Source organism: Dioscorea cayenensis, chromosome 5, assembly GCF_009730915.1.
Source record: "Dioscorea cayenensis subsp. rotundata cultivar TDr96_F1 chromosome 5, TDr96_F1_v2_PseudoChromosome.rev07_lg8_w22 25.fasta, whole genome shotgun sequence".
Lineage (NCBI taxonomy): Eukaryota > Viridiplantae > Streptophyta > Magnoliopsida > Dioscoreales > Dioscoreaceae > Dioscorea > Dioscorea cayenensis.
The window spans coordinates 17,959,302-17,981,580 of record NC_052475.1 but is presented as its reverse complement, the minus strand read 5'-3'; the positions used below and the strand labels follow the sequence as shown (position 1 = coordinate 17,981,580).

The 22,279-nt window shown below is 32.2% G+C and overlaps 2 protein-coding genes across 4 annotated transcripts; both read left to right on the top strand.

The window, feature by feature from the left end:
* Positions 1-2,895: 2,895 nt before the first annotated feature.
* On the top strand, positions 2,896-9,548 carry LOC120260525 (transcription factor GTE6-like). Its single transcript, XM_039268015.1, has 8 exons — positions 2,896-3,086; positions 3,188-3,409; positions 4,630-4,707; positions 6,263-6,487; positions 6,565-6,663; positions 7,129-7,187; positions 8,639-8,789; positions 9,084-9,548. Exons 1-8 carry the CDS (start codon positions 2,985-2,987, stop codon positions 9,276-9,278), a joined length of 1,131 nt encoding a protein of 376 aa, XP_039123949.1. The 5' UTR covers positions 2,896-2,984; the 3' UTR covers positions 9,279-9,548.
* Positions 9,549-15,399: 5,851 nt separating this feature from the next.
* Positions 15,400-21,858, top strand: LOC120260725 (transcription factor GTE6-like). Of its 3 annotated transcripts, XR_005536482.1 has the most exons (6): positions 15,400-15,561; positions 15,658-15,879; positions 17,088-17,165; positions 18,858-19,078; positions 19,156-19,254; positions 20,416-21,858. XR_005536482.1 is itself a non-coding variant. In XM_039268284.1 (4 exons), the coding sequence occupies exons 1-4, from the start codon at positions 15,403-15,405 to the stop codon at positions 18,909-18,911; spliced, it is 513 nt and encodes a 170-aa protein (XP_039124218.1). In that variant the 5' UTR covers positions 15,400-15,402; the 3' UTR covers positions 18,912-19,079. The 3 variants fall into 3 exon arrangements, 1 of the variants encoding a protein (XP_039124218.1); XR_005536480.1 differs by lacking the exon at positions 20,416-21,858 and having other exon boundaries at positions 19,156-19,554; XM_039268284.1 differs by lacking the exons at positions 19,156-19,254; positions 20,416-21,858 and having other exon boundaries at positions 18,858-19,079.
* Positions 21,859-22,279: the final 421 nt, after the last annotated feature.

The following is a 22,279-nucleotide window of genomic DNA, read 5'->3' as shown; positions in this document are numbered from 1 at the left end:
CCTTGGTGTGCAACTTTAGAGGGGAAGGATACACCACCTCCCATGGTTTAGTTAAGTGCATGATAGTGCTACTATAATACTTCGACAGAGGGATTTGACCATGTGCCTTGGCCATGTATTGATTTGTAACAAACCACTTGGCTAACTAAAATATTTTTATTTTTATAAATCATGTAGCCTGTTGATTAGACTTTAAAAAAATGTGTTATAACTAAAATATATAGATCATATCTATATTTAAAATCTATGTTTCTATATATTCTATATATAAGTCTAATATATATATATATAATTATATGACATTTAAAATATAATATTATGAATGAAGTGAGTGGTTTTGTAAAAAAGAAGGAAAGAACCTATTTTTTTGGGTAAATTTCCTATTTTATATATTTAAAATAAAAAATTTTAAAAATATATCACATATCTCTAGGGTAAATATTTTGAGTGAATATTGTACTATGGTCAATTTTCAGTTTAAGTATCAAACTTCAATTTATATCATTTTGGTTATCTAACTACAATTTAGTTTCACCGGGAGAATACCAAGAGGTTTCTGGAAGGATTTTAATGACATTAATGCTTGAATTGCCTCGTTAGTAGTAATTCATGGAGTCATCTGCTTACATGCCACATCATCAACGATGCCCATGTCACCACCAATTATGTATGTATGGACATCGTTGATTTGCATAATAGGTGGTCACATTGACATCATTGATGATGTGCCAATGTATGCGTCAACAAATGACTCCATAAATTACTACTAACGAGACAATTTCGGTAGGAAAGTCATCAAATCCTTTAAAAAATCTCTTAGATAATCAGGATGATACAAATTGAAGTTTGATGCTCAAAATGAAACTTGACCACAGTATAGTACCCACTTAATATTTTTATATTCCCAAACTTCTCCTTTTTTAAAGGAAAAAAAAAATACACCCTCCGTTCCTTTTTAGTTGTCACATTTTAGAATTTTTCTATGTTCCTCTTTACTTGTTACATTAGAAATTCTGTGCAGTATTAAAATTTTTTTCCCAATTTTACTATTTAATTTAATGTATTGGTATAATTTTCAATAATCACAATCAACCATTTACTAATAAATGTTTTAGTTTTCCAATAGTAGAAACATATTTCCAATATTATTTTAAAATGTGCTTTATATTCCCAACAAATAAATCATTTAATGTAAAGCATGTCTATAAGACTACTAGTGAGTAAGAAATGATATAGGGGTGGTTTTAATCAAGGTTGTCAGACCCGGCCATGCAATGACCCGGCTAAGCCCAAGGGTCAGTGGTCAATGGGTTCGACCGGATCGAACCGGGGTCAATAATTAAATATAAAAAATATTATAATAATTAATAATGAGCAAATATAATATTAAACCCATAATTATATTATAAAAACTTACTCAAATTTGATATTTAAATTGAAAAATGACTTTATATACAGTAGAATTTTCTAATTATGTCATTTATTTTACATTTTTTAAATATTTACAAATTTAATATATTAATATACAATTATCGAACTTCTCTTGGTGTTATTTATTTATTTATTTTTTTATTGGTTGATTTTGTTAAAATAAATAAGAAATTTAATTCACTAATTCTTATATCTCAATTGAGTTTTTTTATTTTTGTTTTTAAATTTTTCTTATATTTTTTTATTTAATTAGAATACTTTTAATTTTATATTTTTTTATAATAAAATTACACTCATTTATTGTTTTATTTTCTTAATAAATTAAATTTTTTTAGAAAGTATTTACATAACACATTAATATATTTTTATTTTTTTAAATGTTAATTTTTGTTGGTATGTTTATGATATATATATATATATATATATATATATATATATGTATATATATATATATATATATATATATATATATATATATATATTAATTTCATTTATGATTATAAATTATAAATTAATATTAATAAATATACACGATTTTGTGGTTTCTAATGAGAAAATAATAATAAATTATTAAATATTGTAAAAAAAATTAAACATTGTGATCCGATTGATCTGACCGGGTCACCGGATTAATACCAGGTTTTTTAATACCCGGGTCAATGGAGTATACCTGGGCCGGCCACATGGCCGGTTCCCGGTTTTTCGGTTGAACCGGCCGGGCCGGTCCAGGTCTGACAACCTTGGTTTTAATGGAGTTTTAAATAAGGATAGTTTTGGAAAGTAAATGAAATTTTTATACAATTTAGGTAGCTAACTAACTTTAACCGATTTTCTTAATCAGTATGAATTAGGTAAAGTTGACACCTAAAAAGTAATATTAGATATATTGCTTTTAAGCCCTTGGTCTGTGAAATATCTTATTTAGATACATAAATAAATTAATGGATTTTTATTTTTATAAACCTTTTTATATTGATTAAGATTTAAAAAGTGCATCTTGTAATTAAAATATTTGGATCATACACATATATATATATATATATATGTATATATAATTATCCAAATGTTATATCTAATTTTCTAAAAAATATTTGACGCTTGATCATGAAAAATATATGCGCACAAATTGCGTGTTTGGTTATTATAGTTCTTTTGCATCAAACATAATTGTTATTTTATTTTTGAAGTGTTTTCATTAGGTGACAAGCACCCTTATTTAAAGTTTAAGTTAAAAACAGGTCTTGTGTAGTGTTTTTTGAAATTTTGTAAATAATTCTTAAAAAAAAAAAAAGATTTTGTAAATAATTCTCAATAATTATTCCTAATATGCATACAAAAAAATCAGATGTTTTTTTCAGGGGTACAAGCTCAAATATTGAATTTAAAAAATTTTAAGGGAGGGGTTTATATGTAAACAAATAAAATATTTCCAAAAAAGATTTATTTGGAAACTATGTTTCTTGTTCTCCAAGTTTCTTTCCCTCGAACAACTACGATTTTTGAATGCCAAGAGAACGATACCATCGTCAGCTCTCGCTGACGGCCACGACGCCATGGAACTCAGCGCACCTCCACCAGGGGGAGAGACGCCGGCGCCGGCGGATTTCGAGGTGTTGCAGCACAGACTCGTCGACATCGGTTCCAAGGTCGATGAGGTGTGTTCTTTCGTTCTTTCTTTCTCTTCTCTTCTTTTTGGTGGTTTGATTGTTTTGTTGAATCAATGGAAGCATGTAATGTGTTTGCGTTTTTGGTGTAGATGGGAAGGAGAGTGGATGAGGTGGAGAGCTTTTTTGAGAGAAAGAAGCAGTTGAGTGATTCTGTGAAGAAAACGGCTGGGAAGGGCAAGGGTAAGAAGGTGGGGATTAAGGTTCCGGAGGATGAGGTTGATGCTGAATTCATGGACGTTGATGTCAGTGATGCAGCGCCGACGATGAGGATGCAGGAAATCATGCGTCGGTTCGGCAGGATTTTAAATCAGGTGACTTGCAGTCTTGCTTGGTTTCTTTTTCTTTTTATTGGATTTAAATGGTTTAGTTTCTTGTTGTTTATTCGATGGTTCTGCGATTGCTTATTTTATGCAAGATTTTCTTGATTTGGTTTTAGAGCTTGTGTAGAGTTTCTGATGGGGATTGATGGTAAACAGAGGAAAGCAAGAAGGAAAACTATGAATAATTTTTTTATTTTTAATTGCGTTCTTAGGCTTGTTTGTTTCACTTCCTCAAAACAAAGGAAAGAACTCTGCTTATGGTGTTCTTTCTCCTATATGATTTACTGTAGTCTACACAGAGCTTCAAAAGAATGCATCTTTTCCTTATTTTATATTGTTATTATTTCCTGTAATCTAGGCAGAGCTTCAAACAAATGTATCTAGAAATTAAAAAAAAATCTGGTATATTAAGATTCCAATAAAATTCTTATTCAATTCTGCAAGCCAAAGGCAATGTTAATTTGTGCTTGGCGCACCCCTAGATTTTATGTAGGTCATTAAGACAGAGATGCTAGCATCTAGATTTGCATATGTGTTGTTATGCAGCAAAGAATTCCTATGTTTGATCGATTTGTTGTTTGTTTGAGGCTGGGAAAAAGATATTTTTTTTTAAAAAATAAGTCCAGAAAAAAATAGAGTAAAGGGAGAGAACACCATATGAATAATGTTTCTTGGCTGGTTATTCATCTGTTACTTTTTGAAATCAGAAAGAAGAATTTTTCTCATTATTTTCTTTTCTTTAACTCTGTTATAGGATATCAATCAACATATATCCTATATGGTTTCCTTCAATCTGTTCAGATTTTCTGCAAGTGCATCTACAGACTGAATATTTTCTGACTTATAGATGGATGTTGCACTAATTATTGTTCAATCCTAACATGCCTGAGACAATGCTAATTTGTGCTTAATACTCTCCTGAATTATTTTATTCCTTGGTATTGGTAATTTGTTCTTGAAAGATTTCTAAGGTAAAGGACTGATTTTAATCTATCATGTGTTTATGGAACAGAGGCAAGAAAAAATGAATTAAAATCTAAAATACACAATTCCTTTTCCTTGTCTATATGCAACAAACCATTTCCTAACCAACATGAGTTTGTAACTGTTGCTTTGGTTTATTAGAGCACAATATGTTGCACAATGTGATGCAATTATTGTTTATTCGATATCACATTATTATTATTCTGTTGATTAATTTTTTTCTCCAGATCTTACAACACCAGTGGGCTGAGCCTTTCATGGATCCTGTTGATGTTGAAGGTCTTCAGCTTCATGACTACTATGAGGTCATGCTTCTTTTTCTATCTAAGTATATGAAAGCCATGCTTGGTATATGAATACAATATCTAGCTTAATATTTCTCATTATCGTCAAGTTCTCGTTTGCATTGGAAATGATGAGCTGCAACCAATTCTTTGGGGCTTTATGCATTTAAGCATTCCTCTCTGGTAGTTTTGATATCATAATGAGGACACAAACATATTTTATGGATGATATAATTTATATTCAAATTTGCATTGAAGTATTGTTGTGTTTATCTGAGGTGACAACATTTTGTTGGGAAATATCTCTGGTGGAAATATTATTTTAGATCTTTATCATTATATAATATGATATGAAACAAGCTTTGATGAACTGATCCAAGGTTCAAAGTAATTCTTAGATCTCTGCAAAGCAAAAGGAGTTGAGTTGTATGAACAGTTATTTACCTGCCACTTGACAGCTATTTTACAATCATGTTTATATGCCTGCTTGCTAATAGACCATGATGTCCCCAAGATGTAGATGATTGTGTAAGCAAATAAAAGAGTAAGTGGAAGTGAAAGAATTGCATTTTTGGTAATAACGAAAGTTCGTTTAAATAACAACCATGAACATCTAACAGCTGATAGTATACGGAATAGATTGTCCATAGGTACTGCTCTGTTCCCGCTCTGTTGAATTCCTCTTAGAGTGCTTTAAAGTCTAAAACCAGATTTATTTCTTGCTAATGATTTTTTAGCACGAAAGCATCCAATTTGACTAGACTTGAACATTCATATTTCTTACTGTATTTGTACTTCAAATGTAAATTTTTTTCCAGGTAGGTTGTAAACAACCCATGCCTGAGCATCTAAATGTAGCTTGAGCTTCACTTGAATTTTATTTAACCCAGCTTGTGCCCAGGGAAAATTATCTCCAAGCCAGAATCGGCCAATTTATCTTGATTAATCCAAACATGAACTAAATCTAAGCACCCTCCATTTCCAGTGTCTAATTTATATCCCCCCTTTCCCTTGTCTAGTTTGTGAATGCCACCTTCCTTTCTTCATTATTTAATTTTTAGTTTTCAATATGTATTTTCATGTCTGTTCAGGTTTGAAACGTATGCAGGTACTTTTAATAGTAATTGTAAACCAATTTTGGTTCTTCTATTGATATATTGGTGAGATGATATAGTAGAAAATGATAACCACCTATTATTTACTTATGTGACAAACACTTTGCAACTTTTTAGCTGTAATCCCCACGTTAAATTTTGTTAGGGTAACAATGATGATTTTAAGATAAATCTGCTATCTACATCTTGTAGGGCTATGTTCTTGTCTATCACATGTTTTCTGTTTTGCACACTAGAAAGTTTAGTAATACAAGTTTCAAGGAAACCCTATTTCTTGGTGTATTTTTAATAGATCATTTTTTTTTTCCAAACTGTAAAATTGGTTAAGCCAAACTGATGTTTAAAATTTCTAACCTCCATTCCACGAACATTGCTTTGAATTGATTTATTGCAATACTCGTCATCTCATGATGTTGATGAATGTTTTTTGTTTGTTTCCTTTTTTTTTTTTGTCATTTTAGATAATTAAGAAACCTATGGATTTCAACACCATCAAGACTCGGATGGAAGCAAAGGATGGCACTGGATACAAAAATGTTCGGGAAATATATGCTGATGTCAGATTAGTCTTTACAAATGCTATGACCTATAATGGCGAGAAGAATGAATATCATATAATGGCCAAAACTTTGCTGCGCAAATTTGAAGATAAGTGGCTCCATTTACTGCCAATGGTCCTTAAAGAGGTAAAAGTTGTTTGTATTTGGTCTATATTCTTGCATTCAGTCATTTATCAAGAACTAAACTTTCTCTGCTTTAATAGGAAAGAAAACAAGAGGAGTCACAGGCGCTAGCTAAAGTAAATAGGCAGATTGCTGAAGAGGCTGCTATCATAAAAAAGGCACAGGATACAAATAATGAGGTAAGCTTATCCTATACACTTGTCCAACACTAGATCAAAATCTTTTTATACATAGAAAGCAGAAAGAACAACGTGCTTAAGTGCTAGCTGCATATAATTTTATTTTTCTCCTGTTGAGACTGTATGGATGTTAAATTTAATGCCTAGTTTGAGATAGGACTAGAAAAGAATAAGACAACAATAAATTCGGGCTCAACCTTGTAATCTGTTTCCCTGAGCGGAACTAAAGGGAATGAGTAGGAGAGAAACAAGTTAGCAATATGGATGAATTGCATGTCAGACCACGGATATACCTATGTTTAGTAATGCATACCAGGACACCCAAGCATGCATCTAGAATTGTTGTTCTTTGATCCTTAACAGAATGAGTGAAGAATCTGATGAAACCTTATTCAACCAGTTCTTTTGTTACCCTAATCCTAATATTTGGTTTCTATTTCCTAATCATTTCTTGTTCTGTTTCAGCTTACTAAGCTCAATTTGCATTTAGAGGAACTTAGAGAAATGGTGGTGCATAAATGCAGGTGTTCCCTTTAAACACAATTTCTTTATTTGTTACACATTTATTCTTTATGTGTTTTATCGTACATTTTCCATTTGTTTTGCTGGCTCAATTCTTTTGAATTGAGTTCTTGCAGTTAATCATTGTGGTATGTAGTAAGTATAACAGTAAAAATGATGAGTAATCAATACACTAAGTTGAACTACCGCCTTGATAAAAGATGGGTGTTTGTTAAAAAGAAAATAAGTAATGCTTGAAGCCTCTAACTTATAAAGCACCAAAAGTCAGGCAAAAATTTAATAGAATATTTTCAAATTCCTGTGAGAAAAGATGATTATCCTAAAATCTGAAATAAAGTCTAATGCTTTTTCCTTATTGTGCAAACTATGGCTTACAAGGGTGCAAATCGTAGAAGGAATATACTTAGCCTTAGTCATTTTTCTGCAAAATTTTGTCCTCTTTACCATCCTAGTGGCTTAAAGCAGCAAATTGTCTTCTCAGACATATCCCAGAAGTAATACTTGAAGTCAACAGTGTCTTGAAAGGTGGTATATGCAAATTTGCTATAGCAAGACTGCTTCAATTCAATCCTATTATTCAGTGGAAATGGTTGAAAAAGATAATTGATTAGTTGTCGATCAGTTAGTTGATGACTTGGGCTATAAACTAATGATTTTGTGCTTCATTTTATGTTTTTAAATTTGAAAGAAGGAAACTGTGAAATTGAAGGGGAAAAAAAAACTCATAACGTTTTCTTAATTATTGCATGGGGCAGTTTGTCAAATAAGCCCCTTATAGAATAATATTCAGCTGTTTGTGAACCAATTAGGCAATATAACTCATTGCTTGTTCAGTTGTATTTGCAATTTTAATCTATGGATTTTGTATATGATCTTCACTTTCAAGGGCATGTAAGTTGTGAAGTGCTACTTCTTTATGCAACTCCTGATAGAAATGATTTAATAAAAAAACCAATCTTAAACATTTGTGGTAAGCTTGATGTTTGTGGTTATGGGTTATGTCATGTTTTTAGGGAAACGATTAATTGATGAGGCTTCTCAAGCAGATTTATAATGTGCATATGCATTTGCAAGCTTTTTCTGTATATACGCTTTGACATCCAGGAACTTCTTGTTCTTCTTTTGTTTATATTTAGTTTTCAAGCCATCTCCTTGCACTTTTCTATTTCTTCAGGTACTTGAATGATTTAAAGATTCAGGTCTGGCATAGGTAATTGTTGTACTAATTATGAGTTAAATCTAACATAATCCCGCTTCCTCAGTTGCTTTACATAAGCTTTATGTAGATATAAGGCACGATATAAATTGATATAAATTGTTTTATCGTAAATTTTTTCAATATAAGCTTATTCCAACAGATACCATTATTTGTTAGTCTTGTGCCTTCTTGCACTTCTGTTTATGACAATTTCTTTCCACTCAATGCTTGGCTAACTTTGGTTGAATACTCTAGGAAAATGTCTGCAGAAGATAAAAGACAACTCTCGACTGGGCTCTGTCACTTGCCTTTTGAGGAAATCTGCAAGGCAATTGAGATTGTTGCTAAAAAAGACCCCAGCTTTCATTCAAATATTGAATTTGTGGATCTCGACTTGGATAAACAGGTCAATATTTCTTATATATATATATATAAACTATTTCAGCTTTATGTTCACTTGAATCACTTCCTTATATTGATTTCTGCGTTGTAAAAACATTAATTAGTGAAAAACAACAACGAATTTAACATTTGCCATTAGATTTTGAGGTTCAACACCAAAATGGCAAGATCACTGTCAAATTTGTTTCAGTAGCCATGAGTTCCTTGATAGAAACATGAGATAATTTTGGATTTTTTTTTTTTTTCCGAAAGACAAACATTTCTATGTATTCAAATAGAGAAATTTTTAATTGTGCAGAGTGAGAGCACATTATGGAAGCTGAGGTTGTTGTTGAAGGATGCAATGCAAAATCATCAATTTCAGAAATTCCCAGACATGTTTGATGAAGCTTCAAAGCAGAAGAATGTACCTAGAGTTAGCAAGAACTCAAAGCGCAAGAACCAAAACAATGCCAAGATCATTAACTTTAAAGAAAAGAAAGGAGATGTGTGAGACACCCACACCCACCATAGATGGTAAATAAAGGAAAATTGCATGCCTAATTACTGTAGTCGTCCTTTGCTGTGGGAATCCGAATCCATTTCAAACTCGTTAAACTAATTGACCCTTGTTATAGAGCCCTTTGGCTGAATACTTAATATAGTGTATATATACAACTCTTAAAGTTGAGTGTCCCTTGGTATAGTCATTTGGCTAAAAATACTTGATCCAGTGTAAATGTATGTAGCTAAGGAACTCGAACAGATATTTAATCGTCTTTTCCTTTTTGAGAAAAACCCCTTGTATATATATATATATATATATATACATCTTTTTTCTTATTTGTATAAATATTATAGATTTAAAGTTATTTATAGATTTTTAAAAATAATTTTTAAACCTGATGCAAAATATGATTTTAAAAATTTAAAAGTGGACTAAAAATTCATTTCTAAAATTATGAACTAGTAACAATCCAGTTCTCAATTAGCAAATGGATTGTAGCTAATATTTGTCTTTGCTTTCATGGTATTATTATTATTATTATTATTATTATTATTAGTGGAAATTGCCAAAAACACCCTCTAAATTTGCAATATGTACAAATTGTCCCTCTAAATTTGATTATCCATAAAAAACCCCTCCTTTTGAATGCAATGAACTTGAAACCCCTAAAGCATTTAATGGAGTTAATTTTTGAATTTTTGAATGAAATTATCCCTTGCATGGGAAGTTGTGGCAAGTGAGGCTGGTTTGACCATAAAAACCTTTTGTTGTAATAATTTTTTTCCTCTTGAGGAAGTAGTTTTTCTTGGTTAATCCCGGAGAACATCATTATTGACACTGCTTTCCTTTTTCTCTCTTCATCTCTTCAGTTTTTTCCTTTTCAAAAGTTGTCGTTGCCTGGACATCTTCTATAGGATTGGACCATTGCCTCGAAGGAAAACTCCACCTCAACTCTTCGGCATTTCATTAGTTTGCGCTCCAACGTATTGAGGCGAAGTGGATGCCGTTGAAGATGTATTGTTTACCCTTTGTTTTGATATTCTATGGGTTTATTTCTGATTTGATTTGTAAAGTATTCTTTTGCGAGATCTCACCATTATGTCCGCTTTTCGTGGTAGTGGTCGAGTTTTTAAAATGGTTACTGGCTACAAAACATTGTCCGACATTCGATGATAAAAACTTTAAATTGATCTAACGAGTAAGGAAGGCCTACTAAACCTTCGAGTGGCCTTTGAGGTGGAGCGGATCGCTGAGAATCCGAATATCTATTAAAACCATTTTTGTTTAAGCAGAAAGCCGGATAAATTTAAAGCAGAGACATAACATTTTTAAACAGAGAATCGATAAATTTAAAGCGGAAACATTTCGTTTAAACAAAAAGCTGTAGTAATTTTAAAAAGAAACATGGACATGATAAGGATAGGCGAGAAAAACATAAGTTTTTAAGCGGAATTTTGGTATAATTAATCAATAATTAACTTGTACAACTATGTTTCTATTTAAATATCATCGTTTCATTTTAAATTTGTGTTTATTTATGGAAAGCGATTTTCACGAATAACGAGCAAAATGTACAATAATATCGATAGTTTGTAGCAAAGCAGATGTAACGAATATAAGTTGTCCTCTATGCTTAGTTGGCGACAATTTCTTTGCAAGATCTACTATTATGTCCGCACTCGTGGTAGTGAAGTTAGTTTTTTAAATGGTTAGCACCTACAAAAGCGTTGTCCGACATGCAATTATAAAACTTTAAAATTGGTTTTAACGAGTAAGGAAGGCCTACTAAACCTTCAAGGGTGGCCTCGAGGGTGGAACGGATAAGCTCGTGAGAATCCGAATATCTACTAAAAATCATTTCTACATTTAGACTGGATAAATTTAAATAGAGACATAACATTTTAAGCGAAACTTGATAAATTTAAACGAAACATTTTACGTTTAAACAGCTGTATAATTTTAAAAAGAAAAACATGGACATGATAAGGATAGTCGAGAAAAACATAAGTTTTAAGCGGAATTTGGTATAATTAATCAATAATTAACTTGTACAACTATGTTTCTATTTAAATATCATCGTTTCATTTAAATTTGCGTTTATTTATGGAAACGATTTTCACGAATAACGAGCAAAATGTACAATAATATGCGATAGTTTGTAGCAAACTAATGTAACGAATATAAGTTGTCCTCTATGCTTAGTTGGCGATAATTTCTTTGCAAGATCTACTATTATGTCCGCATCTTTCGTGGTAGTGAAGTTAGTTTTTAAATGGTTAACGCCTACAAAAACATTGTCCGGCGTACGCAATTATAAAACTTTAAATTGGTCTAACGAGTAAAGAAAGGCCCTACTAAACCTTCAGTGTGGCCTTGAGGTGGAACGAATACGCTCGTAGAATCGAATATCTACTAAAAATCATTTCGTTTAAAACGAAACTGGATAAATTTAAATAGAGACATAACATTTTAAACAGAAACTTGATAAATTTGAACGGAAACATTTCTGTTTAAACAAAAAATTGTATAATTTTAAATGGAAACATGGACATGACATGGTGAAAAGTCTTCGAAAGTTTGTTTTAAAAAAAAATGTATAAATGTTAGACTTGATGTGATTGGACGGTTTTTTTCCCACCATTTTTAAGGGCAATGATGAAATTTCACAACATGGACCTAGTCCAAATGACCTACAAGGGGTAAAAAGGAAGTGAAATGATAAAGGAATGGCTGTCTAGGGTATTCAAAACTTACAGGGGTTGTTTGAGAAGTTTTAAACAGTGTAGGGGGTAAATAGTAATTTTCCCTTATTATTATTATTATTATTATTATTATTATTATTGTTATTATTATTGTTATCATTTTTGTAGCGTTTGTTTTTTCATTGATATTTGATACCCTAATACTTTACTATTAGCTTTCCCGTATCAAGCTATGGAGTGGGGACTCCTTTTCTCAAGCTAGATTTTTCAATATATGTGGATACTTAGTTGATAATAATAAAATTAGATCAAACACAAATATGCTAATTTTAATTTTATTTAAATTAAGTATGTGATTGTATTAATCCAATTTTAAATTCAAATTAAATACATATCTTTAAAGTCCTATTTTAATCCCAATTTATATTCTAGATAATGATAAATTTAAATTTAAAACGTAGTGATTATATATATACACCAGTACCATAGCTCAATTTATTATAATTCTATAAGAGAGAGAGAGAGAGAGAACAGTATATATTGGAAGGATATCAGGGTTTTCCTTGTAGCTTTCGGTTTAACAGCTATGGATGATGGAGGTATGTCTTCGCTTTCTCTAATTATAATGTAATTATATGATATATTTAGATTTATATATATATATATATATTCAGATAATTTCTAACATCCACCACATTCAAAGCCTCACTAGTTAGAGTTGTGATGCTAAAGTATTACAATCATGGCCACTGAAAACCACAATAAAACATATATAAAAAAAATATAGATATAAACTGTGGATGCGCTTAATAGCTTGAGCCCACCCTTGTCATTCATGTCCACCATGCGTGTGCTCATGCACCCTAATTTTTTTTCTCAAATGTATCCAAATAAATTTTTAATATCATTCATATAAAATTTAAATTAATATACATTACTAATATAATACTATGTTTACACTCTACACAGATAGAACCAGGTTAAACGCATGGATTGATTATATTGCTGCCTTAATCTATTTTCGATTGAGAGGGCAAGAGCAACAAGCACCATCACAGTGGTCACAGATAATACAGCAACAATCATCACCAGTGACCACCATCATAACAACAACTATCACCACAACTGAAACAACAACGTCAATCACCATCGGTCACCCTCCCTTTCAATATCAGAATCATACGGATGAAACTTCTTAATTTTATGAATATGCATAAATTTTTTGAAATGCTATAGTATATATAGTGAAGCAACTTTCAATATTCATGAAAACATTTAGAGTTTTTATCCTTGTTTTTAATTTGTTCAATAATTTTTATCAGTTTTTAAATTGAATGTTATTGATGAGCTATTTATGGGAGACATCTATATTATATATTAATTCTATCCCTTGATGATGTAGAATTCAACATGTGGCACACTATTTTTTTTTAAAAAAAAATAGAGTTAATTTATGTTAATTCTAAACTTTAAGGTTTTCACATTCTTGAGGATTTTTTTTTCCTTTATTTATTATTGTTTTTACTCGTGCATCATGCTCTTTTCTTAAATGCAAGTAAGGACTTGCATTCAAATCAACGCCTTTATTTATTACATAACTTAGTCCAAAATGAAATATTTAAATATATTAAATGAAAGTACCAATGCTTGAATTTTTTTTTGGCTAATAAACTAATTGCATCATTTTTTTTTTAAATCACAAGAATCAATATTTAGTGATTAAAACTATTAATTTTAATTATTAATAATTTAGTTATGATTATAACCAAAATATCCTATATTTTTTTCTTATTTTTTTAAAGATAGAATGGATGGTGAATAATTTTATCAAATAAAAAACAGAAGAAAAAGTTAAATATATATGATACTTGCAGGGCGTTTAAGATGCGGGTATTTGTAAACATATAAATAATTATTTTTTTTAAATTAAATGAATTAAAGATATATAGGGTCTAATCTATATATAATGTTAATTTGGTACATTCTTAACAAAAAGGTATAGTGTTATGCATGTTCATTTAATAACTCTCAAATTTTTCTTTCTCTTTCAATAGAAAAATATATAGTCTTTCTCATTATGACTATTGTTATAACAATTATCATTAAATATTATTAAAATAGACAAATGTGACTTTGCAATTGGGTTTTGCTTTGACTTTTTTTTTCATGAGCTCCACATCCTTTTAATTATCATTGTTTTATTATATAGGTAATGCAATCATACATTTATATTGTTATATAATATTATCAATCAATAACTCTCGAATGTCTCTTTCAATCTTATTAAAAAGATATACAAGTCTTTGTTACTATCACTATTTTTATAATAATTATCATTAAATATTATTAAAATGAGGCAAGTGTCACTTTGCAAATGGGTTTTGCTTTGAACTTTTTTTTTTTCATGGGCTCCACATTCTTTTAATTATTAGTCTTATTATACAGGCAGTCTAATCATACACTATATTGTTATATTATATAATAATCATCCAAGCATCTTTTCCACCTCAAACAAGCTAAGGCTCAAGAGTTTAGGAGAGTCGAGGTTTGAAAAATCTAAATGATAGGGCAAATGAGTTCAAAAATCTTGAGACATCAGAAGTTAAAAAGTCAAAGAGCTTTACAAGTCCAAAATTGAAAACTTCACAAGTATGAAATACCAGAGTTTTCAAAAGTCTAAATTAATGAAATCAAGTTGGTGATTCACAAACATAGAGAAATCACAGCTTGAAATCCAATTGATATTCAAGATACAAACAAAAAAAGAAGAGGCCAAAGACAACAAAGTCAAATGAGATGTCCTCAACGTGGTTCCCAACGAAAAAGTTGGGATCAAATGAAGTCAAACTAAACCCATAATACATGAGGCTAGAGGAAGATTATGAAAATAGGATTAGGAGAACTAGACCTTGTATTTCTTGATCAAACTTATATCTTTTTATAAGTTTATTTTTATTAATATAATTAATTCCTTGTATCCAATATTTTTCATTCACACTTGTTCTTAATCGAAGGTTCTCATGCATTAGTCTAGGGTAATTAACGTTAGGGGCTTGCCCTTAATGGAAGTTAATGAACCTACAATCCCTTGAAATCTTTAAAAAATTAAAATTTGATTTGTGATCCATTATTTTTAGTCAGTCGACCCTAATTAAAAGCCTGGTAAAAATAAAGGAGCTCGCAATTATCTTTTTGAATTTATATTTTTTATAATAATCCTCAATAATTTTATTCCTGATATACATAAAAAAAAAAATCAGTTATTTTTTTTTTCAGGGGTACTAGCACAAATATTTAATTTGAAAATTTTACAGGGGTTTATATGTAAACACATAAATAAAACATTTCCAAAAATGATTTATTTGGAAACGTTTTTCTTTCTTTTTCTCAAAGTTTCTATTCCACGAACCAACCACTACGATATTTGAATGCCAACTGCCAAGAGAACGATACAATTGTCAGCGCTTGCTGAGGACCTCGAAGCCATTGTACCCACCGCGCCTCCGCCAGGGGGAGAGACGCCGGCGCCGGCAGATTTCGAGGTGTTGCAGCACAGACTCGTCGACATCGGCTCCAAGGTCGATGAGGTGTGTTCTTTCGTTCTTTCTTTCTCTTCTTTTTGGTGGTTTGATTGTTTTGTTGAATCAATGGAAGCATGTAATGTGTTTGCGTTTTTGGTGTAGATGGGAAGGAGAGTGGATGAGGTGGAGAGCTTTTTTGAGAGAAAGAAGCAGTTGAGTGATTCTGGGAAGAAGACGGCTGGGAAGGGCAAGGGTAGGAAGGTGAGGATTAAGGTTTCGGAGGATGAGATTGATGCTGAATTCATGGGCGTTGGTATCAGTGGTGCAGCGCCGACGATGAGGATGCAGGAAATCATACGTCGGTTTGGCAGGATTTTAAATCAGGTGAGTTGCAGTGTTGCTTGGTTTTTTTTTATTGGATGTCAATGGTTTAGTTCCTTGTTGTTTATTCGATGGCGCTTCCATTGCTGAATTCATGGACGTAAGAGTTTCTTGGTTTGGTTTTAGAGTTTGTGTAGAGTTTCTGATGGGGATCGATGGTAAACAGAGGAAAGCAAAAAGGAAAACTATGAATAATATTTGTTTTTATTGCGTTCTTAGGCCTGTTTGTTTCACTTCCTTAAAACAAAGGAAGGAACTTTGCTTATGGTGTTCTTTTCTCTTATATGATTTCCTGTAGTCTTTACAGAGTTTCAAAATAATGCATCTTTTCCTTATTTTATATTGTTATTATTTCCTGTAATCTAGGCAGAGCTTCAAACAAATGCAACTAGAAATTAAAAAATTCTGGTATATTAAGATTCCAATAATTCTTATTCAATTCTGCAAGCCAAAGGCAATGTTAATTTGTGCTTGGCGCACCCCTAGAATTTATGTAGGTCATTAAGACTGAGATGCTAGCATCTAGATTTGCATTTGTGTTGTTATGCAGCAAAGAATTCCTATGTTTGATCGATTTGTTGTTTGCTTGAGGCTGGAAAAAGATTTCTTTTTAAAAAATAAGTCTAGAAAAAAATAGAGTAAAGGGAGAGAACACCCTATGAATAATGTTTCTTGGCTGGTTATTCATCTGTTTTTCAAATCAGAGGGAAGAATTTTTCTCATTATTTTCTTTTCTTTAACTCTGTTATAGGAGATCAATCAACATAAATCCTTTATGGTTTCCTCCAATCTGTTCAGATTTTCTACAAGTGCATCTACAAACTGAATATTTTCTGACTTACGGATGGATGTTGCACTAATTATTGTTTAATCCTAACATACCTGAGACAATGCTAATTTGTGCTTAATACTCTCCTAAATTATTTTATTCATTGGTATTGGTAATTTGTTCTTGAAAGATTTCTAAGGTAAAGGACTGATTTTAATCTATCATGTGTTTATGGAACAGAGGCAAGGAAAGTTGAATTAAAATCCAAAACACACAATTCCTTTTCCTTGTCAATACGCAACAAACCATTTCCTAACCAACATGAGTTTGTAACTGTTTCTTTGGTTTATTAGAGCACGATATGTTGCACAATGTGATGCAATTATTGTTTATTCGATATCACATTATTATTAGTATTCTGTTGATTAATTTCTTTCTCCAGATCTTGCAACACCAGTGGGCTGAGTCTTTCATGGATCCTGTTGATGTTGAAGGTCTTCAGCTTCATGACTACTATGAGGTCATGCTTCTTTTTCAACTAAGTATATGAATACAATTTTTAGCTTAATATCTCTCTTTATCTTCAAGTTCTCGTTTGCATTGGAAATAATGAGCTGCAACCAATTCTTTGCGGCTTTATGCATTTAAGCATTCATCTCTGGTAGTTAATTTTGATATCATAATTAACACATGGATTTTGTTTGTCTCCTCATTAAGCGTGTGTGAAGGAAGATGCACTTTGTGTCGGTGAGTTTTATATTTATTATTTAATGCAAGTCAGAGATGATGCCTTAGATGTAATTTTCAACTGAACTATGATAATTTATTGCTTGAAACAAGGCATTCTCTTGCTAGTTAGCGCTGAAAGCATTTTTGTGAACATATTTTATGAATGATATAATTTATTTTCAAATTTACGTTGAAGTATTGTTGTGTTTATCTGAGATGACGACATTTTGTTGGGAAATATATCTGGTGAAATATTATTTTAGATCTTTATCATTATATAATATGATATGAAAGAAGCTTTGATGAACTGATCCAAGGTTCAAAGTAATTCTTAGATCTCTGCAAAGCAAAAGGATCAGTTGAGTTGTATGAACAGTTATTTACCTGCCACTCGATAGCTATTTTACAATCATGTTTATGTACCTGGCAACCTGCTTGCTAATAGACAATGATGTCCCCAAGATGTAGATGATTGTGTAATCAAATAAAAGAGTAAGTAGAAGTGAAAGAACGCATTTTTGGTAAATTAAATAATAACCATGAATGTCTAACTGCTGATAGTATACGGAATAGATTTTCCATATGTCGTACTCTATTCCCACTATGTTGAATTCCTCTTAGAGTGCTTTAAAATCTAAGACCGGATTTATTTCTTGCTAATGATTTTTTAGCATGAAGCATCCAGTTTGACTAGACTTCAACATTCGTATTTCATACTGTATTTGTACTTCAAATGTAAATTTTTTTTTCCAGGTAGGTTGTAACCAACCCAAGCCTGAGCATCTAAACGTAGCTTGAGCTTGGCTTGAATTTTATTTAACCCAGCTTGTGCTCAGGAAAATTAGTTTCGAGCCAGAATCAGCCAATTCATCTTGATTAGTCCAAACATGAACTAAATCCAAGCACCCTCCATTTCCAGTGTCTAATTTATATCCCCCTTTCCCTTGTCTAGTTTGTGAATGCCAACTTCCTTTCTTCATTATTTAATTATTAGTTTTCAGTATGTATTTTCATGTATGCAGGTACTTTTAATTGTAATTGTAAACCAAATTTGGTTCTTCTATTGATATATTGGTGAGATGATATAGTAGAAAATGATAACCACCTATTATTTACTTATGTGCCAAACACTTTGCAACTTTTTAGCTGTAATCCCCACGTTAAATTTTGTTAGGGTAACAATGATGATTTTAAGATAAATCTGCTATCTACATCTTGTAGGGCTATGTTCTTGTCTATCACATATTTTCTGTTTTGCACACTAGAATGTTTAGTAATACAAGTTTCAAGGAAACCCTATTTCTTGGTGTATTTTTAATAGATCATTTTTTTTTTTCAAACTGTAAAATTGGTTAAGCCAAACTGATGTTTAAAATTTCTAACCTCCATTGCACGAACATTGCTTTGAATTGATTTATTGCAATACTCGTCATCTCATGATGTTGATGAATGTTTTTTGTTTGTTTCCTTTTTGTCATTTTAGATAATTAAGAAACCTATGGATTTCAACACCATCAAGACTCGGATGGAAGCATAGGATGGCACTGGATACAAAAATGTTCGGGAAATATATGCTGATGTCAGATTAGTCTTTACAAATGCTATGACCTATAATGGCGAGAAGAATGAATATCAATGGCCAAAACTTTGCTGCGCAAATTTGAAGATAAGTGGCTCCATTTACTGCCAATGGTCCTTAAAGAGGTAAAAGTTGTTTGTATTTGGTCTATATTCTTGCATTCAGTCATTTATCAAGAACTAAACTTTCTCTGCTTTAATAGGAAAGAAAACAAGAGGAGTCACAGGCGCTAGCTAAAGTAAATAGGCAGATTGCTGAAGAGGCTGCTATCATAAAAAAGGCACATGATACAAATAATGAGGTAAGCTTATCCTATACACTTGTCCAACACTAGATCAAAATCTTTTTATACATAGAAAGCAGAAAGAACAACGTGCTTAAGTGCTAGCTGCATATAATTTTATTTTTCTCCTGTTGAGACTGTATGGATGTTAAATTTAATGCCTAGTTTGAGATAGGACTAGAAAAGAATAAGACAACAATAAATTCGGGCTCAACCTTGTAACCTGTTTCCTAGAATGGAACTAAAGGGAATGAGTAGTGTTATGTAAAAAAATTGCATGTCCTGATTCAAATCGAATAAAAATTTTAAAAAAATTACATACAGTCAAATCATAATTGAATTAGGACAACATGTGGTTAAAATAAATAAATTTCATTATATTTGGATATATTCAAGATAAGTTTAGAAGACATTTTCGAGATAATCTAAAAAATTTAGAATCTGAAGATCAGCCGAGAGCACAGATCTCGAGGTGATCTAAACTATCCAAAATCATAAGATCATCTTAGAGCACAGATCTCGAGGCGATCTAAAATATCTAAATCGCAAGATCAACCTAGTGCACAGATCTCGAGGCGATCTAAAATATTCAAATCGCAAGATCAACCGAGAGCACAGATTTCGAAGTGATCTAAAATATCTAAATCATAAGATCGGCCTAAAGCACAGATCTCGAGGCAATCTAAAATATTTAAATCGCAAGATCACCCGAGAGCACAGATCTCGACGCGATCTAAAACATTTAAATCCCAAGATCAGCCGAGAGCACACATCTCGAGGCAAAATATAATTTACAAAATTGCCCTTGAGAATTTATCTCAAGGCATAAATACAAATTACAAGAATACCCTTGAGAACATATCTTGAGAATACATATCTCGAGGCAATCTCAAATCTTAGGATAGTCTAAGTACGCATCTTGAGGCGGTTTTAAATTTCATATAGCCTGAATAGATATCTCGAGGCAACTTAGAAAATGCAAATCCCGAACACCAAATACACATCCCGAGGCAATCCTAACAGATCGAGGCAAGCTGAAAAATGCATATCCCGAGGCAAAACAAGATTTTATTACCTTAATTAAAATTTGAAAATTTAATTAAAATTTTAAATTTGATTTTGAAAATTTAAATTTTTAATTTGATGTTATCTTTTAATCTCTTGACTTGGTCTGCGAAGAGGGTTACGATTTTACGGGTGGCGTTTGGATTGTGAAGATAAGATTAAAGAAATCTTTTTAAAAGGGGTGACGAAGCCAAGGAATGGGGGACCAGGGAGGCTAGAAAAAAATTATAAAAAAAAGAGAAGAGAAGATTTGAAGAAGAAAAAAAAATGAAAAAAAAAGATGAGGAGAAATAAAAAAAAAAAAAATGAGAACTGTCGTCGTGGCCGCCCGCTGCTCGTCATCGTTCGTCTCTTGACATCGTCGTGGTTGAGTGGCTGAGATAATGCCGCCAATCACGCCTGATGTCGTTACATGGCCACCATCATTGCCGATGTTACCAATTGTTGCTGCTTTCTATTTTTGCCTGCCATCACTTGTTGTTGCTTGACACCGTTGCTGCTTGAGTGGCTGAGATAATGCCGCCAAGCATGCCTGATGTCTTAGTTGCCGTCGTCATCACCAAAACCGCTGTTGCTGTTATCGCCGGAGATAGCAGTAACAACGTTTCTCCATCAAAGAAAAAGATAAAAGAAGGAAAAAGGAAAGGAAGGAGGAAGCCAGGGAGAGGACCGTCAAAAAAAAAAAAAACAAAAACAAAAACAAAAACTAACGTCCTCCATCGATCCTGTTGGCGCTTATTCGCTCCATCTAGGGTTTCATCTCCGCCATAGGTCTCCAAATCAAGAAGGGAGTAAGGGACCTGGAGATAGGGTTGACGACGTAGTCACCAAACACGTCGGCGACATCATCATTGCCTTTGTCTTTGCCTACGTCATCTCCAACAACGGCGCCGACATTGGTGCTGTCGAACTCCGGGAAACGGATGGACCAGTCGAGGAAGAATAAGTGTGTGAAGCAAGTCACGGGGAGGCATAACGATGCTGAGCTCCATATTGCGGCCAAATGCGGGGACCTCGCTACTGTGCATCAAATACTCAGAGAGATTGATGTGCAGATGATGAGGACTGCTAGCGGGCTGAGATTGTGGAAATCTGGTCAACGATGGTCAATGAGGTCAACAAGGTTGATGAGATGGTGCTCTTTGCTGATGCTGAGAGGGTTTCTGGATATTGTGGTGGTTGAGCTATTGAAGTACTCGGATAGAGAGTATAGCGAGAAAGAACCGATCGGAGTATGATGCACTTCATGCGACCGCTAAAGAAGGGCATCAAGATGTTGCCCAGGTGCTTCTAGATCATGACCCAACTCTAAGTAAAACATTTGGCCCTTCAAATACGACTCTCCTTTATTCAAGCTGCCACAAGGGGCCATACTGAGGTGGTTAATCTGATGATTGAGTTATCCAAGGCCAATGGCAAATATGCTTTGTATTTTGCTGCCCGACAAGTACATGTTGTGTATATATATATAAATCAAAGTGCAAAGCTCCCTATAAACAGCTATTTTTTTTAGAGCAGTAGTATCCCTTTGGGCATTTAATATCATCTCAGGACCAATCTTACTCCAAGGTTCCATTGGTGTTTTCAGCCTTTGTATGGTAAAGACGAGTGCAAGGCTTAAAAAAAAAAATGTATATATATATATATAATAAATTATAAATAAATATTTACCTGGCCCATGCAAGCAAAGTCATGCACGTTTCATATATATATATATATATATATATTCAAAAAGACATGGCCCACTATGAATGGAAGGCATATGGATTATGGAATGTATAAATGACCAGCGTGGATATAAAAAAATAGGAATTTTGCAAATATATATATATATATATATAAGCTTAACAAAGCAGTGGATGGATGATGTCTGCTGATGGAAGCAGTAATGCTATGATGAAAGGAATAAAACATGGGGCTTATTTAATTAAACCTGTACGCATGGAAGAGTTAAAGAATATATGGCAGCATATTGTCA